Here is a 24530-nt window from a genome sequence, read left to right as displayed (position 1 = left end):
CGTCTCAAACTTTCACACTGACAATTCACTGCTAATACAGATGGATATGGCAAGATACATGCTGGATATACCAGAGAAAACACAACAAGAAGCTTTAACTAAGAGGTGATAGCGTGTGTGGAAGGAGGTGATAGCGTGTGTGGAAGGAGGTGATAGCGTGTGGGGAAGGAGGTGATAGCGTGTGTGGAAGGAGGTGATAGCGTGTGGGGAAGGAGGTGATAGCGTGTGGGGAAGGAGGTGATAGCGTGTGGGGAAGGAGGTGATAGCGTGTGGGGAAGGAGGTGATAGCGTGTGGGGAAGGAGGTGATAGCGTGTGGGGAAGGAGGTGATAGCGTGTGTGGAAGGAGGTGATAGCGTGTGTGGAAGGAGGTGATGGCGTGTGTGGAAGGAGGTGATAGCGTGTGTGGAAGGAGGTGATGGCGTGTGTGGAAGGAGGTGATAGCGTGTGTGGAAGGAGGTGATAGCGTGTGTGGAAGGAGGTGATAGCGTGTGTGGAAGGAGATGATAGCGTGTGTGGAAGGAGGTGATAGCGTGTGTGGAAGGAGGTGATAGCGTGTGTGGAAGGAGGTGATAGCGTGTGTGGAAGGAGATGATAGCGTGTGTGGAAGGAGGTGATAGCGTGTGTGGAAGGAGATGATAGCGTGTGTGGAAGGAGGTGATAGCGTGTGTGGAAGGAGGTGATAGCGTGTGGGGAATGAGGTGATAACTTGTTGAAAGTTGATGCAACACTCTTGAAGACATGGCCTGTTATGAAACTGATGTCTGAGGAGGAATGGTGGAAAATAGTTCCCTGTCAGGAGAATGATAGCTTTATGAGTGATGAAATCCCCCCCACCCTCCATTCTGTCCCTCTCATCCCATCTCTCCCTACTGGCTGGCTCCCTGATAGACTGACATGCTCCAGTTCGGTTTACAAACAGTGTTTGACTTCCTTTGTTTCTTCACACACACACACACACAGGAATGTGGTCTTTACTGATATAGAATAAGTACTAATCATTAGCTGAATGTTTCTCTGTGGTCCTACACACCTGTATGGTAACTACACATCCATCAGGTTAATTCAAACATTGTCTGAGTGTTTAACCACTCAACTGTGAATAAAACATCATTTGAACATTTTAATTTCTCCACTCACCTGAACAGTAGTGTCTGGTTGGGGAGGATCTGCTCCAGCTTGGAGGTGTTCTTCAGTTTGAAGGTGAGCATAGCAGGGGAGGGGTTACTGGTGAACACCTTGATAATACCCATGGGGAAGGACAGGGTCATGTCACCTGTGATCTTCACTATGCACCTATAGAGTAAAGGAGTGACAGCACATTAAGGGTTAAACGTGACATTCCCTATGCCGCTGAGGGGCACAGCAGCACACAAAGGGTTTTTAAACCTCTATCCACTAGTCCAGTCTACCACAGAGTTCTATAGCCTGAAGCAGTTCACACAGTCTCAGTTTTAGTTAGTCCAGTGATATAGAAATCAGTCCAAGTCTAAATTAGAGCCAGTTCAACTCAGTCCAAGAGCTCTATTAAATCATTATCGGCTCAATCGGAAATGACCTTTACATCTATTAAATAGAGCCCAAAGTCTAAATTAGACCGAGTCCAAGGCTACCTTAGTCCAGATCTAAACCAGACCAACTGGTCTAAGCCCATCCCAGTCTGCTGCAGTGTGGTCCATGTGCAAGCCTCAACCCTGCCCTGTGTGTCCACTGCAATGCTTATGTTCCATTCGCTAATCCCTGCAAAAATAAGCCTTTTGCACAGCAGCGATTTAACAGCAGTTAACCAATAAAGGAGTGTATGTTTTCTCTGCCCCAGACTATAATCTACCCCGTGTGGGTTATCCACTCTGAGAGAATGGTGTCGGCCTACCAAAATCTAAAACATTCCACACAAACACACACAAACACGAACACACCAGGGTTTCCGTTAACCGCTAATAGATGGATTTTGACCCCCCCCCCCCCAAAATAAAATGCAATAAATCAAATTGGCGCCAGCCAATTGTCAGGGAGAAAAGAAAAGGGGCATTTCAGCCTATTCATTGATTGAAATACGATGTAGCACGAGAGCTTCTACATCTCATCAAACAGCTGTTTGTTGCTGCTGGAGTGAAACATACTTTTATAAGCCCAATAATTGAGCAGCAATTCTAAATGCAATTGCATGTTAAAAACAATGGCCACGATTAAAAAGAGCTACTATTTTTTATTATTGGTCATTTCAGTGTACTTCCCATTCAAGTGCATATGCAACTAGGCAGAGGCTTCAGCGCATCACACACCACCTTGCAATGAGCTGGAGGTACTATGTATTTTGAAAACATATGCTTTAATTACTTTAAACTTGAACATTTTACTACATATTACGTGGAATGTCTTACCTTGCTTCAAAATAGCCTAGGCTACTGGTTTCAATAGTCTAATACACAGGCAATTATTTTATAAAGACTTCCATGTGCCATTGAAACCAGTAGCCTATTTCATTTCTCTCACATTCTATTGCTTTTCAAATCAAATGTATTTAATTGGCCAGTAGCCAATGCTAGTCTTTAGATCTCTCCCTCTCTCTAAATTTCTCACTGATATTTTCATCTCATGAAACCGCTCACATGTGCGCATAGCCTACTGCATTGTGCACATTGCTGCACTTATAAATATATATTTTCTCGCACAGAATGGCAAGATGACCAATAGAATATGTCTACTTTTTTACTCCGGGGGATAGTAGATTGACATGGGCCAGTGATTTTGCTGTTCGCTACTCATCTTGTTGGCTGAGGAAAAGTATATGTGGACAGTTATTCTTACATCTTCAAACTGCGCTTTGGAAGTCAGTAAGAAGGACGCAAACCATTCCATCGTTGAGTTGCATGTTGTGTTAAGATGAAATACCATAAAGTAAATGTGATTTCTGTCATTCTGAGCCCTGTGGGGGGACGTCCTAATCAGGTTACTCAGCCAATGCACATGGGTCCGGTACATTTCTTAAATGTCCGGTAAATTAAAATGCTGCCGGTTAAATGTCCAGCACCACATTTTCCTAACGGAAACCCTGACACACACACACAGAGAGACAGAGAGAGAGGCCCAGCGGCTCGTCAGGCTTGTGTAAGATAAGTGTGAAATATGGAGCAAAGTTTAGCCTGTGTAATTATTTGTGAAACATATTACGTGTATGGACGAGTTGAATACCAGTATGAGTTTACAAAACATTAAGAACTGCTCTTTCCATGACAGACTGACCAGGTGAAAACTATGATGCCTTATTGATGTCAATCCTATTCAATCAGTGTATATAAAGGGGCGGAGACAGGTTTAAGAAAGATTCATATTTCTATAATGTTTTCCCCTTATTCTCCCCATTTTAGATCTGGTCTCATCGCTGCAACTCCCCAATGGGCTCGGGAGGCGAAGGTTGAGTCATGCGTCCTTCGAAACATGACCCGCCAAACCGTGCCCACTTAACCCGGAAGCCAGCCGCACCAATGTGTCAGAGGAAACACAGTTCAACTGATGTCCTAGGTCCGCCTGTAGGAGCCTGGCCCGCCACAAGGAGTCGCTGGAGCGCAATGAGCCAAGTAAAGCCCCCCCTCGGCCAAACGCTCCCCTAACCCACACGATGCTGGGCAAATTTTGCACCACCCTATGGAACTTCCGACCACGGCCGGTTGTGATAGATCCCGGGATCGAACCCAAGTCTGTAATGACACCTTTGATCGCTGCGCCACTCGGGAGGCCTAAAGAAGGATTTTTAAGCCTTGTAATCCATTGAAACATGGATTGTGTATGTCTGCCATTCAGAGGGTGAATGGGCAAGACAAAATATTTAAGTGCCTTTGAACGGCAACACTGCTGGGTTTTTCACACTCAACAGTTTCCCGTGTGTATCAAGAATGGTCCACCACCCAAAGGACATCCAGCCAACTTGACAACTGTCGGAATTATTGGAGTCACATGGGCCAGCATCCCTGTGGAATGCTTGACAGGTATAGAGTCCATGCCCTGACAAATTGAGGCCGTTCTGAGGGCAAAAGGGGGTGCAACTCAATATTAGGAAGGTGTTTCTAGTATATGCCCAGTGTATGCCCCAATGGCTGTTCACGGTGTGTGTGTAGTGGTATGTGTGTTTACAGTACCAGTCAAAGGTTTGGACACACCTCCTCATTCCAGGGTTTATCTTTATTTCTTACTATTTTCTACATTGTAGAATAATAGTGAAGACATCAAAACTATGAAATAACACATATGACATCATGTAGTAACCAAAAAAGTAATCAACCCTTTGCCTTGACAGCTTTGAACCCTCTTGGCATTCTCTCAACCAATTAACGGGTGTCCCTTATTAAAAGTTAATTTGTGGAATTTATTTCCTCAATGCGTTTGAGCCAATCAGTTGTGTTGTAAAAGGGTAGTGGTGGTATACAGAAGAGAGCCCTATTTAGTAAAAGACCAAGTCCATATTATGGCAAGAACAGCTCAAATAAGAAAATCGAAATGCCAGTCCATTACTTTAAGACATGAAGGTCAGTCAATGCAGTCGCAACAACCATCAAGTGCTGTGAAACTGGCTCTAATGAGGACCGCCACAGGTAAAGAAGACCCAGAGTTACCTCTGCAGAGGATAAGTTCATTAGAATTACCAGCCTCAGATTGCAGCCCAAATAAATGCTTCACAGAGTTCAAGTAACAGACACATCTCATCATCAACTGTTCAGAAGAGACTGCAGGAATCAGGCCTTCATGGTCGAATTGCTGCAAAGAAACCACGTGGTTCCAACTGCACATGTGCTTCCCACCGTGAAGCATGGAGAAGGAGGTGTGATGGTGCTTTGCTGGTGACACTATCTGTGATTTATTTAGAATTCAAGGCACACTTAATCATCCCAAGGCACACATCATTCAAGGCACACACCATCCCACCTGGTTTGTTTTCAACAGGACAATGACCAAACACACACCTCCAGGCTGTGTGAGGGCTATTTGACCAAGAAGGAGAGTGATGGAGTGCTGCATCAGATGACCTGGCCTCCACATTCACCGACCTCAACCCAATTGATATGGTTTGGGATGAGTTGGAATGCAGAGTGAAGGAAAAGCAGCCAACAAGTGCTCAGCATATGTGGGAACTCCTTCAAGACTGTTGGAAAAGCATTCCAGGTGAAGCTGGTTGAGAGAATGCCAAGTGTGTGCAAAGCTGTCATCAAGGCAAAAGGTGGCTACTCTGAAGAATATATTTGTATTAGTTTAACACTTTTTTTTGGCTACCACGTGATGCCATATGTGTTATTTAATGGTTTTGACGTCTTCACTATGATTCTACAATGTAGAAAACAGAAAAAAGAAAAAAACTTGAATGAGTAGGTGTGTCCAAAATGTTGACTGGTGCTGTACGTGTGAGGTGTGTGTTGGCTTGCGTGCAGTGTGTGTCAGACCCAGGCTGGGGCCAGCTCTCTGAGCTGTAGGTGGTCATGTGAGACTCACTTAGCGGGATCAGCTCCTTTGAAGTAGGCATTAACAGACTCTGTGAAGGCCACCGCAATGGGCAAGGCATCCTGGGACGCCAGGGTCACTGGGCTGGGACCGCGAGACGTCCCTGAGAGAGGGAGGGAATGAAGGGGGGGTGGAGAAATGGAGTGAGGGAGGTAAAGAGGGAGCGGGACAGGTTGAGAGGAAGAGAGAGTAAGACCAAACGAGATGGAATGAGTGTACTGTTATTATTATTGAAGAGTACATTTCAATTCAACATCAAAAGCATCACACAGTTAAGTTACCAAATAAGGTCAGTCATTACGAAGAACATGAGGAACAATTCCATTTCAAAATATCCAAGGCATTACATGCTAAAATAATCATACCTGTCTAGGAATTAGATTTTGTTTGAATAAAAGAGGAGGTATTACTAAGTCATTCATCACTTGAATGAATAACTGTTAGGGATCTTTGAGTAAGAAAGTTAAATACTGGAATGAACTTCCTACCTTCAAACTTGTTATTTGTTATTCAACAGAACACGACCATGCTGAACTTGTTATCATGTTGATTACGCTGACAGAGACACTTTAACAAGATATATTTTTCATGAGCAGGCAGACATTGGCGAGCACACAGCAAATCCGAGTGGCCGTTGTTAGTGTGTCACAAATAGGCGCGTGTCCGGGCTGATTGACCACACGCCCTACCTGCAGGCGTTTCACAGCACTTCTCAACGGTGGGCAGCTTCCCGATGAAACCATCATCCTCTTTAAAGGCCCAACGAAAGAATAATAGGAAAGAAACCAAAAAGTCACAGAAAGCGGTGAGATGGATGTTACTGGGCGGGTGAGATGGATGTTACTGGGCGGGTGAGATGGATGTTACTGGGCGGGTGAGATGGATGTTACTGGGCGGGTGAGATGGATGTTACTGGGCGGGTGAGATTGATGTTACTGGGCAGGTGAGATTGATGTTACTGGGCAGGTGAGATGGATGACCCTGCAGAACTGCACATTTCACTGCACCTATCCTCTACCTGGAGTTCCCCTGAAGTACCCCTTTGTGCATTTTAACAGTAGGCCTATGGTCTAATTGGTCTTCTCAAGTACCCCTGTGGATAGACCAAGTACCCCCAGGGATCCTAGTACCCCTGTGGATAGACCTAGTACCCCCAGGTGTCCTAGTACCCATGTGGATAGACCTAGTACCCCATGGGGTCCTAGTACCCCTGTGGATAGACCAAGTACCCCATGGTCCTAGTACCCCTGTGGATAGAACAAGTACCCCCAGGTCCTAGTACCCCTGGTTAGGAACCACTGCAGTAGAGGGAGAAGGAGGAAGAGAGGAGACTCACTTTGGCTGAGGAGAAACAGAGGACAGGGAGAAAGGAGGAACTCTGGTTCCGGAGAGGAGAGGGAGGGACGGAAGATACGCTCAGGCCCTGTGAGGAGGAGGGGAGTGAGGGAAGGAGAGAAACCCAATAAGGTTTAAAGACAAGAAGTGGGTTTAGGTTAGGTGAGAGTGGAGGAAATATATAAGGGAGGAGAGGAAAGGAAATACGAGAGGGAGGAGGGACTATATAAAAGAGGAAGGAGGAGAGGAAAGGAAATACTAGAGGGAGGAGAGAGACTATATAAAAGAGGAAGGAGGAGAGGAAAGGAAATACGAGAGGGAGGAGGGACTATATAAAAGAGGAAGGAGGAGAGGAAAGGGAATACGAGAGATAGGAGAGGAAATACGAGAGGGAGGAGGGACTATATAAAAGAGGAAGGAGGAGAGGAAAGGGAATACGAGAGGGAGGAGAGGAAAGGGAATACGAGAGGGAGGAGAGGAAAGGGAATACGAGAGGGAGGAGAGGAAAGGGAATACGAGAGGGAGGAGAGGAAAGGGAATACGAGAGGGAGGAGAGGAAAGGGAATACGAGAGGGAGGAGAGGAAAGGGAATACGAGAGGGAGGAGAGGAAAGGGAATACGAGAGGGAGGAGAGGAAAGGGAATACAAGGGAGAAGAGGGATGAGAGGGGAGGGGGTGAAAGGAGAAGAGGGGAATGGAGAGAAGAAGACTGAAAAGAGGAGAAGTGAAGAGTAGACCGTAGAGAGAGGAGGTGATGGAGCTTGGTTATGTCCTTAATCCTTACCCACTGTGGGTGTGTTGGAGGCACTGAGAGAGGCGGTGGAGGACAGGGAGGAGGAGCTCTCTGCCCGGGCCAGGGGAGCAGCCGGAGGAGGACTGGCGTTGGACAACGTCTTGGTCGGGCTGAACGGCCGCACCTGGTTGGTTAGACAGCACAAACCCAGAAATCAACCAATGGTAATGGATTCCACTAATTAACCCCATACAGTGTAAATAACAAGAGCAAAAAAATAAAAAATAAATGTAGTCTATTATCATGAATCAATAGAGAATGGTTCCACAAATCAATACTCTGATGCCCACAGTTTAAGTTCTCTAAGTCTAGTGAAGATACTGCAGATTCTCTATCGGATAGTTGGCAGGTACTCCGGTGGAGATTGCCGCTGGGCAGGTACTCCGGTGGAGATTGCCGCTGGGCAGGTACTCCGGTGGAGATTGCCGCTGGGCAGGTACTCCGGTGGAGATTGCCGCTGGGCAGGTACTCCGGTGGAGATTGCCGCTGGGCAGGTACTCCGGTGGAGAGTGACACTGGGAGGGAACTCTGAATTGTGATTGATACTGGGAGGGTACTCACAATTTCATTGATTCCTGTGAGTTTTCCTGTGGGTAGTTTGGGTCTGGAAGAGGGTCGTGGAGGAGCCACCATGGCCCCAGTTTGAGGGGTAGTGGGTCTGGGCAGGGCAGGCACTGCAGGGAGGAGGGGGGACAAAAAGGAAAGGACTAAGAATCCAGGGTATGAGGAGGTAAAACATGCTGCACTATATGTAATATACTTCTGATACAATTCTTAACAGGTTCAGTGCATTTTTTACTTTTTAAACATCACTGAGTCACTCAAAGTAATGCAAAACCATGCAAACACAGAAGTCAAGACATGCACAAATTCTGAATCATAAAATACAGAACAAAATTCCGATCACTCACAAAACTGTGTTAACAATTCTCTAAGGCAGACAAGCATATGCCCCTCAAAACAAAAACAAAACACACATTCAATTAAAAAAAATACATTATTCAACCAAACATATTGTAAATAAGGTTGAAATAAAATAATAGTTATAAAAGCTGGAAACTGAAAAAAATGGTTTTAAAAAGTAGTACAAAAGAGAAAAATGGCAAAGGCAGAACTTGACACTACTACAGTTTATGCCATGCTAGAGGTTACCATTGTGTGCCTGGCTAACTGCTGCTGCTGCCACCATCCCCACTGTCAGTGCTGAAAAGACCTCAGGGACAGAGGAGGTGCTGACCTCCACAACCCCACTGCTCAGCGCCATCTTATTATAGGGATCAGCAGGGTCATCAGAGAAGAAACAGATGGACCGGCAAGACTGAGGCCTGCCGGTAGGAGGGTTAGACTGGGTCCGGTCGCGGTTGACCGGACCTGTACCCGGACAGCAGCTCTGCTGGCGTCGGACTGGCACAAAGTCGTGGTTGACGTCGATCCACTGGCTCTGGGACCTGGTAAAGGCAGACTGGTTCTCTCCCTGAGGCACGCTGGTTGGGTCTGGGGTTGGTTCTATGGGCTCATCCTGCCGGGTGATGGGGGTCCTCTGGGCCCGGGCTGGGATGGGCTTCAGGGCCAGAAAGGGGTCAGCTGGTGAGTTCCATGGAGAGAAGGTGGTGGTGGTAGTGGTGGTGGTAGTAGTGGTGGTGGAGGAAGGTAGAGGGGTGACCTCTCCTTTGGCCTGCTGCAGGCCGTCTGCCAGTGGGGGAGAGGAGAACTCCTGCTGTAACACCTCCTCATCTGTTGATGGCACATGATAGTCCAGGGCAGGGCAGAGTGATGAACCTATACCACAGAGTAAGGAGGAACCATACTAGCTAACATTTACAAAGATACTCATGCAAACATCTTTACATTCCTACGTCATTTAATGATTTCTGTTGCATTATACTGAACAAACTAGTAAAAAAAAATCACTCAAAGAACAAGGCTTGGGGATGCCCATCTACAGATGACTATAATTAAACTAGTTTCCATCTATGGAACAGCCAGGTGTAGGCATAGTTCACTGTGAACTGCAATCCTATGCAATCTCTGAGCAACATTAGGCAATGCGAGTGTCGGGCTGTGACAGGAATGAATTCCTGGCATGTTTCAGTCTTAACTGGTAATAAATAGTGTTAGAGGATTACAGCTGGTTGAGAGGATATCAGCTACTCTGACTTGGAGTGTTAGGTCCTCACACCACGCAGACACGCAGAGCCACACAGCGCTCCCAGCTTATCTAGGCAGGGCTCTCAATCCAACACTAATTCAGTTATCCATCTTCCTCATTGGATTGGTTGAACAAAGTATACACAACTACAACTAACAGTCCATCACTGAAATCCTACAATAAAAGAGTGGATTGGAGAAAATTGGCGCAAACATTGGAGAAAAAGAATCACCAAACACCAACAACAAGCAACTGAATAAGACTGATGCAATGTTAAGGCTTTTTGTCAGCGAGGTTAGATAGTCGGACACTGATTCAGTACAGCGCAACCGCACAGAAAACACTGGTGTAAATGGGTGCAGCTAGGGCAAACATTTTACCTGCCTCCCCTGGCAGAAATGCAGGGGACTCGTTAATGTGGAGAGGACAGAGAGGTATGGAGAGGAAAAGAGAGTCGATGTCTGGAGGAGGAGGCGGGGGGAAAGGGGGAGAAAGGAGGGTTAACACACAGAGATCGGCTAAAATAACTACCTGCAAAAGAACAAAGTCAGAAAGCCCTACATAATCAAATAAAACTAGAGCCTAATCATCTCTTTCAGGCTTGCCAAATGACTGACTCCAAAGCAGATGCATGTTTGCAGTTCATGAATGTGTTGTATGTGTATTAATGGCTGGTAATGCCTGTTTTACACAGAGAGCTTAAACAGGTCTTTAAAGGACTTAAGAGTCATCACAGTATCATAACCAGGGGACTTTACACTGATTTTTTGGCTTTTAAGGAGGAACTTGACAATAACGAGATAGTGTTTGACAACATACATGCCAATAGGCCTTTTCGCCAACCCTCTGACCCAAACTAGGTGCCAATTAACTGTGGATTACGATTAGCCCAGGCAATGGGTCAGTGCTAACGTAACTATTTCAACCAGTCAGTCACACACAGACACACAAAGAGACTCCACACTACATAAACCTTGGCACTGAAACCATCTTTTCACATATCTGTACTGGAGTGAGAGGCAGGACAGTGTGAACGAGAGAAAGAGGGATGTAAAGGAAATGAAAAATAAACTAAACACACGTGTACTTACAAATGCAAATAAAGCCCCCCACAGCCAAATGCATACTAATCAAAACTGTAACAATAATTCTTCATCAAATAAAAGAACAAAGCTTAAAAGACAGTTAATTGAATAACAAAACTGTAAATAAAATAAACTGTAAATAAAATAAAGTAAATGGGCAAAACCTCCACATGACACTTGATGTCAAACTTGCAAAAGAATAAGCAAAAAGGTTACATGACTTATTAGAAAGTCCTATCAACAATAAACACACAAACAAAACATGTTCAGTGACACAGACACACACGTTCCGTTTAGGTTGGGAGTGAGCACCCAAAACCAGCACCCAAAACCAGCCCGCAAAAAAAAAAAAAGTAAACAGTAAAATTACCATGAATTGGGGACTACCTAGCCTGCATGTGGAGCTTTTTACATTTTGAATATCATTTAATCTTTATTTAACTATGTGGGGTCATGTCTGTATCAGTAGTAGTTTGAGGTAATAGTGAAAACCAAAGCCATTTATAAAGAGAGTTCAAATTATCCAGACAGAACCCCATCATGGTCGGCACCGACCTCACCCAGCCACCCATAGGAATACATTGAAACACTCTGTTACGCTTGAAGGGCGGGGCTTACCTGTTGATGAGGACACTGAGGGGGAGGAGCCTCTTAGGGTGTGGGCGGGGCCAAACGGATCCAGTGAGAGAAGGTCATTATTGAGAGCAGGTCTACTGCTGAGAGAGTGAGAGAGAGGAGGGATGGATAGAGAAAGGGGGAGAAAGTGATGTGGAAATGAGAGCAATTACTAAACAGTGAGAGTATGGCAATCAAGTGTGTGTATCAAGTGTTTGAGCCAATTTGTATCTGTAATAGTTAGGAGAATCTTTATCCTGTACTTACTCATTGAAATATGTTGACATCCTGGCCTTTCCCAACTCATCACCTGGTTGAGAAGAGAACATACAAATAACAACCTTAACCTCTGCAAGGTTACATAGGTGGAGGGAACACCCTGTCCCATAACCCCCCACCCAGACAGGCGTTTCAACACACACTGTAGGGAGCAAGAGAGCCCATGCTACAGGATAGGGCTGCAGTGCTCTCTGTGTGGCTCAAACTAGTGTGTTAATGTGTTATTTGTACAGTAGCAGAGGTTCCCCACCCAGCAAGACATTCCTCGATTGGTCCCAAATATAACCCATTTTATTTTCAGATCTACATCAAACTACGTAGCTCCTTGCGACTGTGGCAAACAGATAGTGTTAGAAAAGCTTTGCTGAAGATCATTGTTTTTAAGCACTGCTTTATTAGCTAGCATGTTCGTTTGTGTTAGCTTTAGCTGTAGAGTACAGTATTAACCACAGGGTGGAGGGGAGCTGAGGTGGGGGTGTAGAGGTCTACTTGGTATGGCATGTTTGGTGGGTGTGGTGGTGGTTTGGGGGGGGGGCAGACTGACTAGAGAGGTACGTATAGTACTCACCTAGCACCTGAGAGCCTATCGCTGAGTGGGAATGCATTCCTGACAGCCCTGAGCATGTTTAAAACACATGGCTATGAATCTCTTAACTCTACCAAATATACATAGTATCAGCCTTAAACTCTATCAAAAAGTTGCATTATCAGTCTTAGCTTTATCAAATTGATAAAATACTTTAAAACTATAACTTGATATGATGGTAATATGAATATCAAAGGATAATAAAGTGATGTTATTTAAACTGTGTATAATGCTACTTAATATATTTGTGATATATTTATTTCTTCATGGTTTACTTGCTAACATCCACTAATAGTTCACAGTTTGAGACACGTGACTTGTTGCATTCCTTTATAGAAAACTAATTCATTTGTTCGAGCAGAAAATCAAACACAGCAAAATATACAAATTGTAGCCAAAAACTCAGGAGGAAAAATATAATTTCTGACATGCAAAATAAAAACAAGCAATTAAGCAATCAATCTTACTATAGCTTAGAGGAGGAACAGGAGTCCCCTCTCAAATACACACATATAAAAAACAAACTAAGTTTACTTTAGCTGGGGATATGTTGGTTTTGGCGAGGTTGCTAGGATTTTTTATTTTCTTTAAGAATGACCCGAGGCAAGAAAAATGAAGTTAAAAAGTCAAAAATAGTCACAGCCATCAAACAGAGGAGGAGGAGAGGTGGGGGAGGGGTGTCAAATAAAATACTCACTGGATTGGTTCCTTCGCATCTGACCCTGAGAATAGAAACACACATTAATTAACTACAGATAGGATAAGACACACAGAACTTCAGCCCTCATCCTCCACAAAAAAAAGACTAACAGTCCCAAAACATACTTTACCGTACAAAGACAAAATGAATATCAGAAGTTAATGTACGTAAAACATGGTTGTATCTGGAATGATCTTGTCAGTACTTGGATGCCTTTATTATAACAGACAGTAGGTGATTTGGCATAGGTCCTAGATGGAACCAATCTTCAGTAGTGCAGGGTCAATTCACTTCTGCCTGTACACAGCATCTCGAACTACACCTATTTAAGATGACAGCTCAACGTTCCTCAATGTGTTACTCTTTCAGAATCAACACTTGTGTAATAACTTACTTCCTAAATAACACTTTCTAAGAACAGAGATATGCACAATACAGGCTATATTTATCAGGTGGGGTACGGTACTCACAATACAGGTGGGGTACGGTACTCACAATACAGGCGATATTTATCAGGTGGGGTACGGTGCTCACAATACAGGCAATATTTATCAGGTGGGGTACGGTACTCACAATACAGGCGGGGTACGGTACTCACAATACAGGCGATATTTATCAGGTGGGGTACGGTACTCACAATACAGGCAATATTTATCAGGTGGGGTACGGTACTCACAATGCAGGCGATATTTATCAGGTGGGGTACGGTACTCACAATGCAGGCGATATTTATCAGGTGGGGTACGGTACTAACAATGCAGGCGATATTTATCAGGTGGGGTACTGTACTCACAATACAGGCGATATTTATCAGGTGGGGTACGGTACTCACAATGCAGGCGATATTTATCAGGTGGGGTACGGTACTCACAATGCAGGCGATATTTATCAGGTGGGGTACTGTACTCACAATACAGGCGATATTTATCAGGTGGGGTACGGTACTCACAATACAGGCGATATTTATCAGGTGGGGTACGGTACTCACAATACAGGCAATATTTATCAGGTGGGGTACGGTACTCACAATACAGGCGGGGTACGGTACTCACAATACAGGCGATATTTATCAGGTGGGGTACGGTACTCACAATACCAAAAAACTGTCCCGAACTAAAATAGAATTGATACATGGAAATGTTGAAAAACGTATTATTAACTATTCCCTGAGGAGAGGCTTTTTCCACATCAATTTTAAAGAGACAGTAAATCACAGGATTAAGCTTCTCAGACACATACCAGACATTAAACCTAGGGTGAAAAATGCAGCTGTACAGAACAGACAGGACACAGTATCTAACCCCGCACTGCCATCAATCAGGTATGAGAGAGAGAGGAGAGGGAGAGAGATATTCAAACACTAACAGTTGCAACCAACAGAAGATCTGATGTACTTCTGTGTGACCCAATGGAAACTAAGACCATCAATTCCAATAAAGCCTTTATTGACACACTAAAAAAGGAGAGGGAGAAAGAAGGAGAGGAACAGAAGGGGTTTAGAGGGAGGCAGCTGAAGCGTCAAAGCGCCGTGGTGCTGTGAGGCTTGGGTTTAGTCCCACAGGCACTAAGCAACAAATGGGTTCAATTACGGCTGTAGCCCGCCACACACACACACACACACAGATCTCCACACACACACATACAGATCTCCACACACACACACACACACTACAGATCTCCACACACACACACTACAGATCTCCACACACACACACACACACACACACACTACAGATCTCCACACACACACTACAGATCTCCACACACACACTACAGATCTCCACACACACACTACAGATCTCCACACACACACACACTACAGATCTCCACACACACACACACTACAGATCTCCACACACACTACAGATCTCCACACACACTACAGATCTCCACACACACTACAGATCTCCACACACAGTCACACATAAACCATTCCGGCTGTTTCAATAAAAGGAACAAACAGCACAGAAGGGAACTGATAAGGAGAAAAAGACAAAAAGGCAAGAAATTGATGCAACGTTCATTAGCCTAGATTTTTTAACTAGAGAACATTTAGCGCAGAACATTTCTGTCAATATTAAGGTGGAACGAAAATACTTAAGATATGAAGGAGGGAGCAATAAACTAAAACGGAGGGAATATTCCGGTATTTAGGTGAAAGTCCAAACAGAAAAAAAGAAACAGTAGAGGTTGCTGCTGTTTGTCGTTGGACTGAGAAAATGTTAAGTCCTGCTGTCGAGCAAAAACTCATTTGTAATGAACCAAATCCGAATTTCAGGCCTTGGAAAAGCCAGAGAATGTTTTTCCTCAAGAAACTTCTTAATGCTTTAAAAATAACAAAGAAATTCTCCATAAACGTAGGAATTCTCACCAAAGTTCATTCATTCCATTTAAAACCAAAAAAATTAGCTTATTTAAAACATCTGAAAAAAATACTTCTAAACACTCAAATGTAATGGTCGACTAACCCCATAAAGAATCACATACAAGTAATGTCCAAACCCAGCAGCAAAACGCCCTAATAAAACAAGAGTAAATACCAATAGAGAGATAGAGAGAGCATGGTAGACCAAGGGGGAGAGAGGGTCAATGAGAAAAAGATAGAGATTCCGTGACAGTCGTTTAGAGTGGTAGGACTCTAGCTGAAATGGGGGAGCTCACACAACCTCCTTCTGAAGCAGCACACGGACTGTTCACACACACTACTGTTTTAAAGTTTAATGGCAGGCACTATTTCCACCCTGAGCAGGCAGACAGAGAGCGCGGCTCAGAGATTTAGAGATGATATGGCCAGTCAGTCAGTCAAAGTTAAATGGAGAGGTCAACTCCAGGCCTAAAGGTCAGGCTCTGCGTGCTGGAGCTCTGACAGTCTCTGCATGCCATCTCATCCCATTACGTGACAGCAGGGTGAAGTGGGGTGTGACTACTGACTCTACTGTAACACCATGCAACTAGTTGTACAGCAGTGGTACCACTGCTTTTAAACAGACTGTTCAGAACCGTCCATTCCACCTGCGCCAACCGTTGTGTTCAAGTACAGCAAGAGAGAAAACAAGTGACCAAAACCGAAGACTATTTGTGATACATTTTCACCCTACCGGTCAAACACAGAAAAACAAATACTAAATATTGTTTGAATTATGACTCATGCATGGAGATTTCAATCTTTAAAGAAAAACTCCCAAATGAACCTTCTGAATGAGCTCAATCACTCCTACTGTCCACCGTGACTCATCTTAGACAGTTGAGACAATGGTTCAAACAGGCAAAAGAACAGAATAAGGCAAAAATGACGGTCAAATATGTATGATACCGTCTAATGAGTCTGGGGGCTTTATGACTCTACCATTCCCAGATCTTACAGTGGAAATGCAATGTACTACTGCCCTCTAGTGTTAGAGAGGAGAAGGGACAGACAGACTGACGGGGAACTGCCCCTCAGACAAACAGAGAGAGAGAGTAGACTAAGGTCAGTGAATGGGTGTAGCTGAAGTGTACGGAGGAAACATCTTTACAGACAATACAATACATCAGAACGTTGATCTCTTTCTACATGCTTACAGATGTATTTCTGTGGTAACGGTAGTGATGTATGTGCAACTTTCTATATTAATGTTGTAGGATACAGGATTTGAACCTTATCCAAGTGTGTATCCAATATACAAGTGTGAAGGACTCCTTCACCAAGGTGGGAGGTGAGGAAGTATTGATTGTTATATTGATCAGTTTGTGTGTCTGTCTACTCTCCAATGTGTGTTTGGAATCTCTGGCAATCTGACAGAATTGTGGAGCAACAGGTTTCTATCAAATGAAGTCGTACAGAGTTGAAGTACCGAGGTTGGTGGCGATAGGCTGATGTTTCCAATGGAGGCCTTGAGTTGGTCGATGGTGGCTCGGCTTTGTTGCGTCCTGTTGTTGGGCGCCACCGGCTTGATTTCCACACGGAACTTCCTGGGTTCATCCTCGTCCTCCGAGTCACTCGACGAATAGAACGAGTTCTCTTTGGCATGTGGATCACGGATTAAGGAAGCAGAACGGATTATAACACCAAGCCAGATCAGTGGCTATACAGTATGGCAATATGGTAACAAGGCCAACAGAGGACATCACAACCCCAGCAGATGAAGGAATGATAAGAAGAGTTTGAAGACAGTGTTGGAAGGTTTAACAGTGTTAAAGTGTGAGTATTGAGGAAGGATATCATTTTGGTTGCGGTCTTCCGGTCTGATGCAGAAGCCATCTTCATCAACCGTGGGGACATTCTAGAACAAACACAACAACAGTAATGCATCACTTAGTAATGCACTTAAGCATTTCCTGCTGTGTGTGTGAGACTCACAGCGTTTTGGAAGTCTATGGTGCCATAGTATCCAGGAGGAACTCCATTGGTATTGTTCTACAGCCCAGAGGAGACACAGAGACAGACACACACACAGAGAGAGAGACCGAGACAGACACACACAGAGAGAGAGACCGAGACAGACACACACAGAGAGAGAGACCGAGACAGACACACACAGAGAGAGAGACCGAGACAGACACACACAGAGAGAGAGACCGAGACAGACACACACAGAGAGAGAGACCGAGACAGACACACACAGAGAGAGAGACCGAGACAGACACACACAGAGAGAGAGACCGAGACAGACACACACAGAAACAGAGACAGAAACAGAGAGACAGAAACAGAGAGACAGAAACAGAGAGACCGAGACAGAAACAGAGAGAGAGAGAGAAACAGAGAGAGAGAGAGAAACAGAGAGAGAAAGAGAAAAAGAGAGAGAGAGAGAGAAACAGAGAGAGAAAGAGAAAAAGAGAGAGAGAGAGAGATATAGAGAAAGGAAACATGGCAGTGTAGATATCATACTGTTTTACATGTACTTGAGAATAATAATTGCAATACTATTGCATAATATTACAAAGTAATTCCCAATAAAATTGGTATTCACATTATAGTATTAAATGAATGTGATTCAAATCAATTCAATTTGAGAGTATGTAACTGGAAATATACTCACAGCAGGTTCAACTTCTGTCGACTCCCTGAGACCCACCAAAAAGAAACAACGTTTCATTTCAGACTCATTTTATATTCTCTGAATTCAGGCCAATGATGCAGAATTAATATTTATCATCAAGACAACCCTAATAAAACTAAACATGATTTATACTAATCTTCGATGATTTGAAACAGAATTTAGAGACTGTTCATTAAGCCATCTTAAATGAGTTCCAGGCAGTGGAAAGGAAATCATTACAATGGACAGTTTATAAACTACTTATACATCCTTTAGAAATCAAGTTTAAAAGTATAAGTAACTAACGTCGAGTCTGTGTCCTTGTTGTCTTTCCGGCGGATCGCAAATGTTTTCCTCTTTCTGGGTTTGGCTCCTAGTAACAAACCCAAGTATGTGAGAAATGTCTGATAGATTTCTTCAATTTTATTAGACAAATATGACAACTCCAAACCAAAAAGAAAATCGGATAAATCAAATCCCTTTATGAAACACTTTTACTTCTTTAGATGTTCTGCAGCAGAGCTGGAGAAGTGGCCAGACAACTTAAAACGTTTAGACTTAAAATGTTCCCACACATTTAGGTGTGAAAAATATCAAGTCCGACTTTTATGAAATTTCACAGTGTTTTCTGTTGGTCTGTTTTTTTCCATTGAGGAGAGAATAAACTATAGAAAATAAGGGCACAAGCGCGGCGTGTGTGTGTGTGTGTATGACTTGCCTTCAGTGGCGATGGCAGTGTTGCATTCTTCAAACTCAATAGGACCTGATAATACAGAAAACACTAATTTAGGTTAATTTGCTGGCAGTGCCCGAAACGCATCGCACACACAACCTATCATCACACACACACGGCTTGGCAGGAACAGAGGGTCTAGCTTGGCACACACATGTTAAACTAAGTGGTCTCTGCTAAACCCAGAGGGCAGACAGGGTCAATGGCAGAGTCAACACAGTGTCTGGTAGCCATCAGCAAGATGTGACTATCCTGAACCAGGGGAAAATACTACAGCACATAAGATACACTGTAGTGCAGCACACACACTACAGCATGTTCCACACAAACTATTCCTCAGTCACTTCCTCTCTCTCACACACACACTACAGCATGTTCCACACAAACTATTCCTCAGTCACTTCCTCTCTCTCACACACACACACTACAGCATGTTCCACACACAAACTATTCCTCAGTCACTTCCTCTCTCTCTCACACACACACACACACTACAGCATGTTCCACACAAACTATTCCTCAGTCACTTCCTCTCTCACACACACACACACACACACACTACAGCATGTTCCACACACAAACTATTCCTCAGTCACTTCCTCTCTCTCACACACTACAGCATGTTCCACACACAAACTATTCCTCAGTCACTTCCTCTCCCTCACACACACACACACACACACACTACAGCATGTTCCACACAAACTATTCCTCAGTCACTTCCTCTCTCTCTCTCACATACACTTTCTCATGGACGGACACAGATCTCAGAGACAGAATTTAAGTTCTACATAGGCCTACTGTAAACCTGCACAACAGAGACCAAACCGCTCTAAAACAACCAATCAACTAAAATGGCACCTGGCATTCAAACTATGCCAGGTGGACAGACAGAACCCACTGACCTGACCTGCCCTTCAGTACACACAGAATGGCTCATAAGGCCACACACACACACACACACACACACACTAGGCTACACTACACACTGAGTAAACACACACACACAGACACATAAGGCTACACTACACTCTGAGTAAACACACAGAGCTTGTGAGCTGGTGCCATCTCAATCTTTCCAACACAATGATAATGCATAATGATAATTTAATAAATAGATATGTTTTAAAAACAAGAAATTGCCAAATCTGCTGGGAGGAATGCCCTTGGTCTAATCTGGAGCCAAACCAGACGCTGATTTTCACAAGAAAAACAACAATTATTTATATAGAAATTGAGAAAGAACCTAAAGAAAAACAACAAAGATCATGCTTAATTTAATGTTCATCAATTCTACATATTTACCTCCGAGCTCTTGCACTTGGAATGCCTCGCTTCGAGAGCGTCTGGAGAACACATTAACGAGGGGTTTTCATAGGGTTGGATATGCATTATCACACACACACACACACACTACTGAAAAAGCAGCAGAGAAACCAAGATCAACACTCAGGATGAATATACGTGTCAATCAATGGATCCCATATGATTTTAGAGTCAACGGTTAGAAAAGCTATTGTCTTACAGTTATTATAAGTAAAGATAGTAAGACGATGAGTGTGAAATTATGACTTTTACTTTGTTTTAAGTGAAAACATAAAAATAGATGAATAATCAATGAGTTATAAATCAATTCCTCTGAATACACGGTTAGAGTGGTATCGTCTATAATACATGGAATTAATATTATTTTGTTAACTACGTTATTTATTCTGTCTGTTGATATAGAAAGCTAGGGGGTCTGTGAATACACAGCCTCTTCGTCACAACACAGATCTGTTCCAAGTTCCCTTTTGAGCGTTTATCTTCTTAAAAGCTAATGCATGACCAGGGCACGACCAGGGGGCACGACCAGGGCACGACACGACCAGGGCACGACCAGGGCACGACACGACCAGGGCCGCGACCACGACCAGGGACCCAGACCGCGACCAGGGCACGACCACGACCACGACCAGGGCCGCGACCCGACCAGGCACGACCGACACGACCACGACCAGGGGGCACGACCAGGCACGACCAGGGCACCCGACCAGGGACACCCGACCAGGACACGACCAGGCACCCACGACAGGCACGACCAGGGCACGACACGACCAGGGCACGACACGACCAGGGCACGACCAGGGCACGACCACACGACCAGGGCACGACACGAACACGACCAGGGCACGACACGACCAGGGCACGACCACGACACGACCAGGGCACGACACGACCAGGGCACGACCAGGGCACGACACGACCAGGGCACGACACGACCAGGGCGCGACCACGACCAGGGCACACGACCAGGACCACGGGCACGACCCACGACCAGGGCGACCACCAGGGCGCGACACGACCGACCAGGGCACGACCACGACCAGGGCACGACCACGACCAGACCAGGGGCACGACACGACCGTGACCAGGGCACGACACGACCAGGGCACGACACGACCAGGGCACGACAAGACATGACCAGGGCACGACAAGACATGACCAGGGCACGACAAGACATGACCAGGGCACCACGACACGACCAGGGCACGACCAGGGCATGACACGACCAGGGCACGACACGACCAGGGCACGACACGACACGACCAGGACAGGACCAGGGCACGACCAGGGCACGACACGACCAGGGCACAACACGACACCATGGAGGGAGAGAAGAGAGGGTAGGCCAGCCTCGGGCAAGATTTTATTTCCATGGCACTAAAAAATGTCTTGACCTGAAAAAACAAAGCTAATGATATATTAGTGCAGTGTATATGACAACAGCAGTTCCATGCAGTCTTCCCCAGAGAATGTCAGTTGTGGGCAAAATGCATCGTTCGACATGCTTGGAGAAGCTCAGGGAAGCGGTAAGTCACGAGAGGCACGCATCACGCCAAGTGACGTCGAAAAAGTACACCAAGTGACGTGGATAAAGTACACCAAGTGACGTGGATAAAGTACACCAAGTGACGTGGATAAAGTACACCAAGTGACGTGGATAAAGTACACCAAGTGACGTGGATAAAGTACACCAAGTGACGTGGATAAAGTACACCAAGTGACGTGGATAAAGTACACCAAGTGACGTGGATAAAGTACACCAAGTGACGTCGATAAAGTACACCAATCTACTCTACTGTGCAATATCAGGCCCGCTCCGGTTAGCTTTTCACAGCCGGCGAACACACACTGATGTGACTGCGGTTTGTGTGTGCGTGTTCCGTTCCAATTCAAAAAGAATTCCACGCTCATCAAATAACTAGTTCACGAGAGAGAACGAGAGAGACCTGCCCACTGCTCCATCCCTAATCCACACAACATTGACAACAAGCAGGTATAGTTAACCTATTGAAGAGGGAACCATAACCTCCTACAGTAATCAGCAGTTGCTGGTGTTGCTAAATACCCATAATCACCAATTCTAAGACAATAATAATAAACACATTTGAATAATAATGTCTGAAGACCATACTTAGGCACCTCCACATGAAGACTGACCAAAACGGGCAACAAAAATGGAAGCACAGGGCAGGAACCTTTCGCTGACAGCATCCTACATCTGACAATATTTACACACACTGACTACAGTAAAAACCTACACCAGACATGCCAATCTTACCTAAATCTGCACAGTTGGCATTAGGATCTGTTTAAACATTTCATAAACAGACAGATGACTGTTTATGTAGAGGTTCTTTTATCTTATTCCTCCCTCTGTGAGGGAAGCATGCAGTCACGCATGAGCGGAGGATGGCTTTTTAAATTGCATATGCTTCACATGAGCTCGGAGCGGGAAAGAGAGAGGAAGAGGGGCGGAGGGGTTTGCGTGTCTGGCTCGCTGCCAGTTCACAGCTCAGCTGGATATCAGTGAACACTACAAACCCCCCTGCCTAGCAGCGTGTCACTTTGAGACAGTTTCTGTGGTAGAAAGTTTATTCAACCTCTCTCTCTCTAAAGGCACAGGATCGGCCATCCGTTCAGCTATTTCATCAAGGGACAGGCAGGTTATTGTTATGACGAGGCCTAGGCCACGGTGAGATCTCTAATGAACAGCTTGATACGGAGAGGAATTCTACAACTGCTTTCAGCCCTCAATTCATTCTGCTGTCAAAACAAATGAAGGCCGCCGCTGTTCAGACGCCCCATCTGGACACAGGGGTCGGGGGTCACCGTTTGTATACACACAAACACCCCCCTTTGTGTTGCCTACCTGATGTGATGGGCTGGGCTGCAAGCCCCAGGGTAAGCCACAATGGAAAACACTATATATATTGTAAGATTTCTCTTGCTTACCGTAGCATGTCATAGTTTACACAGAGTCACTGTTGAGCTCTTCATCCCCAAAAGAGCTCGCTTCTGGCTGCTTAGTTCAGTCTGTAGCCTAAACACAGCAAAGAGTCTGTTTGTGTGTGTATGCGTGTGTGTGTGTGTATGTGTGTATGCACGTGAGTGTGTATGCGCGTGTATGAGTGTGCGTGAGTGTGTATGCGTGCGCATGAGTGTGTATGAGTGCGCGTGAGTGTGTATGCATGCGTGTGAGTGTGTGTGTGAGTGTGTATGCGTGCGCGTGAGTGTGTATGCGTGCGCGTGAGTGTGTATGCATGCGTGTGAGTGTGTGTGTGAGTGTGTATGCGTGTGTATGCGTGTGCGTGCGTATAGCAAAGCCGCCCTGACCCTGTTCTGGTCTGCATGGTGTCACATGCTAACTGGAATGTCCGGCCTGACCTGCCTACCTTTACAGCAGATTACAGCTACTGAGTCTGATGGCCTTCTACCACCTTTTGTTACTGCTCTCTCATTGGCTAAATCTCTCTTATAGGCCTGTCCCAATCTTAAAAGACAAGAAGTCACTTTAAAGAAAGTTACCCTAAGTAACCACTGATACAGGGTCAGATTCAGGCATATTGAAGAAGTAGGTACAGTGGGGCAAAAAAGTATTTAGTCAGCCACCAATTGTGCATGTTCTCCCACTTAAAAAGATGAGAGGCCTGTAATTTTCATCATAGGTACACTTCAACTATGACAGACAAAATGAGGGAATTTTTTAAATGAATTTTATGAATTTATTTGCAAATTATGGTGGAAAATAAGTATTTGGTCACCTACAAACAAGCAATTCTGGCTCTCACAGACCTGTAACTTCTTCTTTAAGAGGCTCCTCTGTCCTCCACTCGTTACCTGTATTAATGGCACCTGTTTGAACTTGTTATCAGTATAAAAAGACACCTGTCCACAACCTCAAACAGTCACACTCCAAACTCCACTATGGCCAAGAGACAAAGAGCTGTCAAAGGACACCAGAAACAAAATTGTAGACCTGCACCAGGCTGGGAAGACTGAATCTGCAATAGGTAAGCAGCTTGGTTTGAAGAAATCAACTGTGGGAGCAATTATTAGGAAATGGAAAACATACAAGACCACTGATAATCTCCCTCAATCTGGGGCTCCAAGCAAAATGATCACAAGAACGGGGAGCAAAAATCCCAGAACCACACGGGGGGACCTAGTGAATGACCTGCAGAGAGCTGGGACCAAAGTAACAAAGCCTACCATCAGTAACACACTACGCCGCCAGGGACTCAAATCCTGCAGTGCCAGACGTGTCCCCCTGCTTAAGCCAGTACATGTCCAGGCCCGTCTGAAGTTTGCTATAGCATTTGGATGATCCAGAAGAAGATTGGGAGAATGTCATATGGTCAGATGAAACCAAAATAGAACGTTTTGGTAAAAACTCAACTCGTCGTGTTTGGAGGACAAA

The 24530-nt window shown here is 44.9% G+C and overlaps 1 protein-coding gene across 10 annotated transcripts in view; it reads right to left on the bottom strand.

The window, feature by feature from the left end:
* Nucleotides 1-24530, bottom strand: part of LOC115120378 (F-BAR domain only protein 2-like) — an 84614-nt gene that overhangs the window by 9977 nt on the left and 50107 nt on the right. For 4 of the 10 annotated variants that reach the window (XR_010463755.1, XM_065017341.1, XM_065017342.1 and 1 more), the window contains exons 9-22: nucleotides 18773-18817; nucleotides 18361-18427; nucleotides 18055-18079; nucleotides 17373-17429; nucleotides 17235-17295; nucleotides 16867-17042; nucleotides 13031-13055; nucleotides 12316-12363; nucleotides 11736-11778; nucleotides 11472-11569; nucleotides 8181-8293; nucleotides 7611-7743; nucleotides 5483-5594; nucleotides 1139-1294 (exon numbers count right to left, since the gene is read on the bottom strand). Coding sequence is in view for 9 of the 10 variants with exons in the window: in XM_065017341.1 (XP_064873413.1) it covers nucleotides 1139-1294; nucleotides 5483-5594; nucleotides 7611-7743; nucleotides 8181-8293; nucleotides 11472-11569; nucleotides 11736-11778; nucleotides 12316-12363; nucleotides 13031-13055; nucleotides 16867-17042; nucleotides 17235-17295; nucleotides 17373-17429; nucleotides 18055-18079; nucleotides 18361-18427; nucleotides 18773-18817 (1159 nt within the window). In the remaining variant the exon portion in view is untranslated. Of the gene's footprint in view, nucleotides 1-1138; nucleotides 1295-5482; nucleotides 5595-6180; nucleotides 6241-6827; nucleotides 6915-7610; nucleotides 7744-8180; nucleotides 8294-8771; nucleotides 9354-10148; nucleotides 10230-11471; nucleotides 11570-11735; nucleotides 11779-12315; nucleotides 12364-13030; nucleotides 13056-16866; nucleotides 17043-17234; nucleotides 17296-17372; nucleotides 17430-18054; nucleotides 18080-18360; nucleotides 18428-18772; nucleotides 18818-24530 lie in introns of all 10 variants that reach the window. The other 6 variants (XM_065017344.1, XM_029649307.2, XM_029649313.2 and 3 more) reach the window with 6 other exon arrangements.

Source organism: Oncorhynchus nerka, linkage group LG4 (assembly GCF_034236695.1).
Source record: "Oncorhynchus nerka isolate Pitt River linkage group LG4, Oner_Uvic_2.0, whole genome shotgun sequence".
NCBI classification, from domain to species: Eukaryota; Metazoa; Chordata; class Actinopteri; order Salmoniformes; family Salmonidae; genus Oncorhynchus; species Oncorhynchus nerka.
The sequence above is the reverse complement of the archived record's forward strand: the minus strand, read 5'-3'. Positions and strand labels throughout refer to the sequence as shown.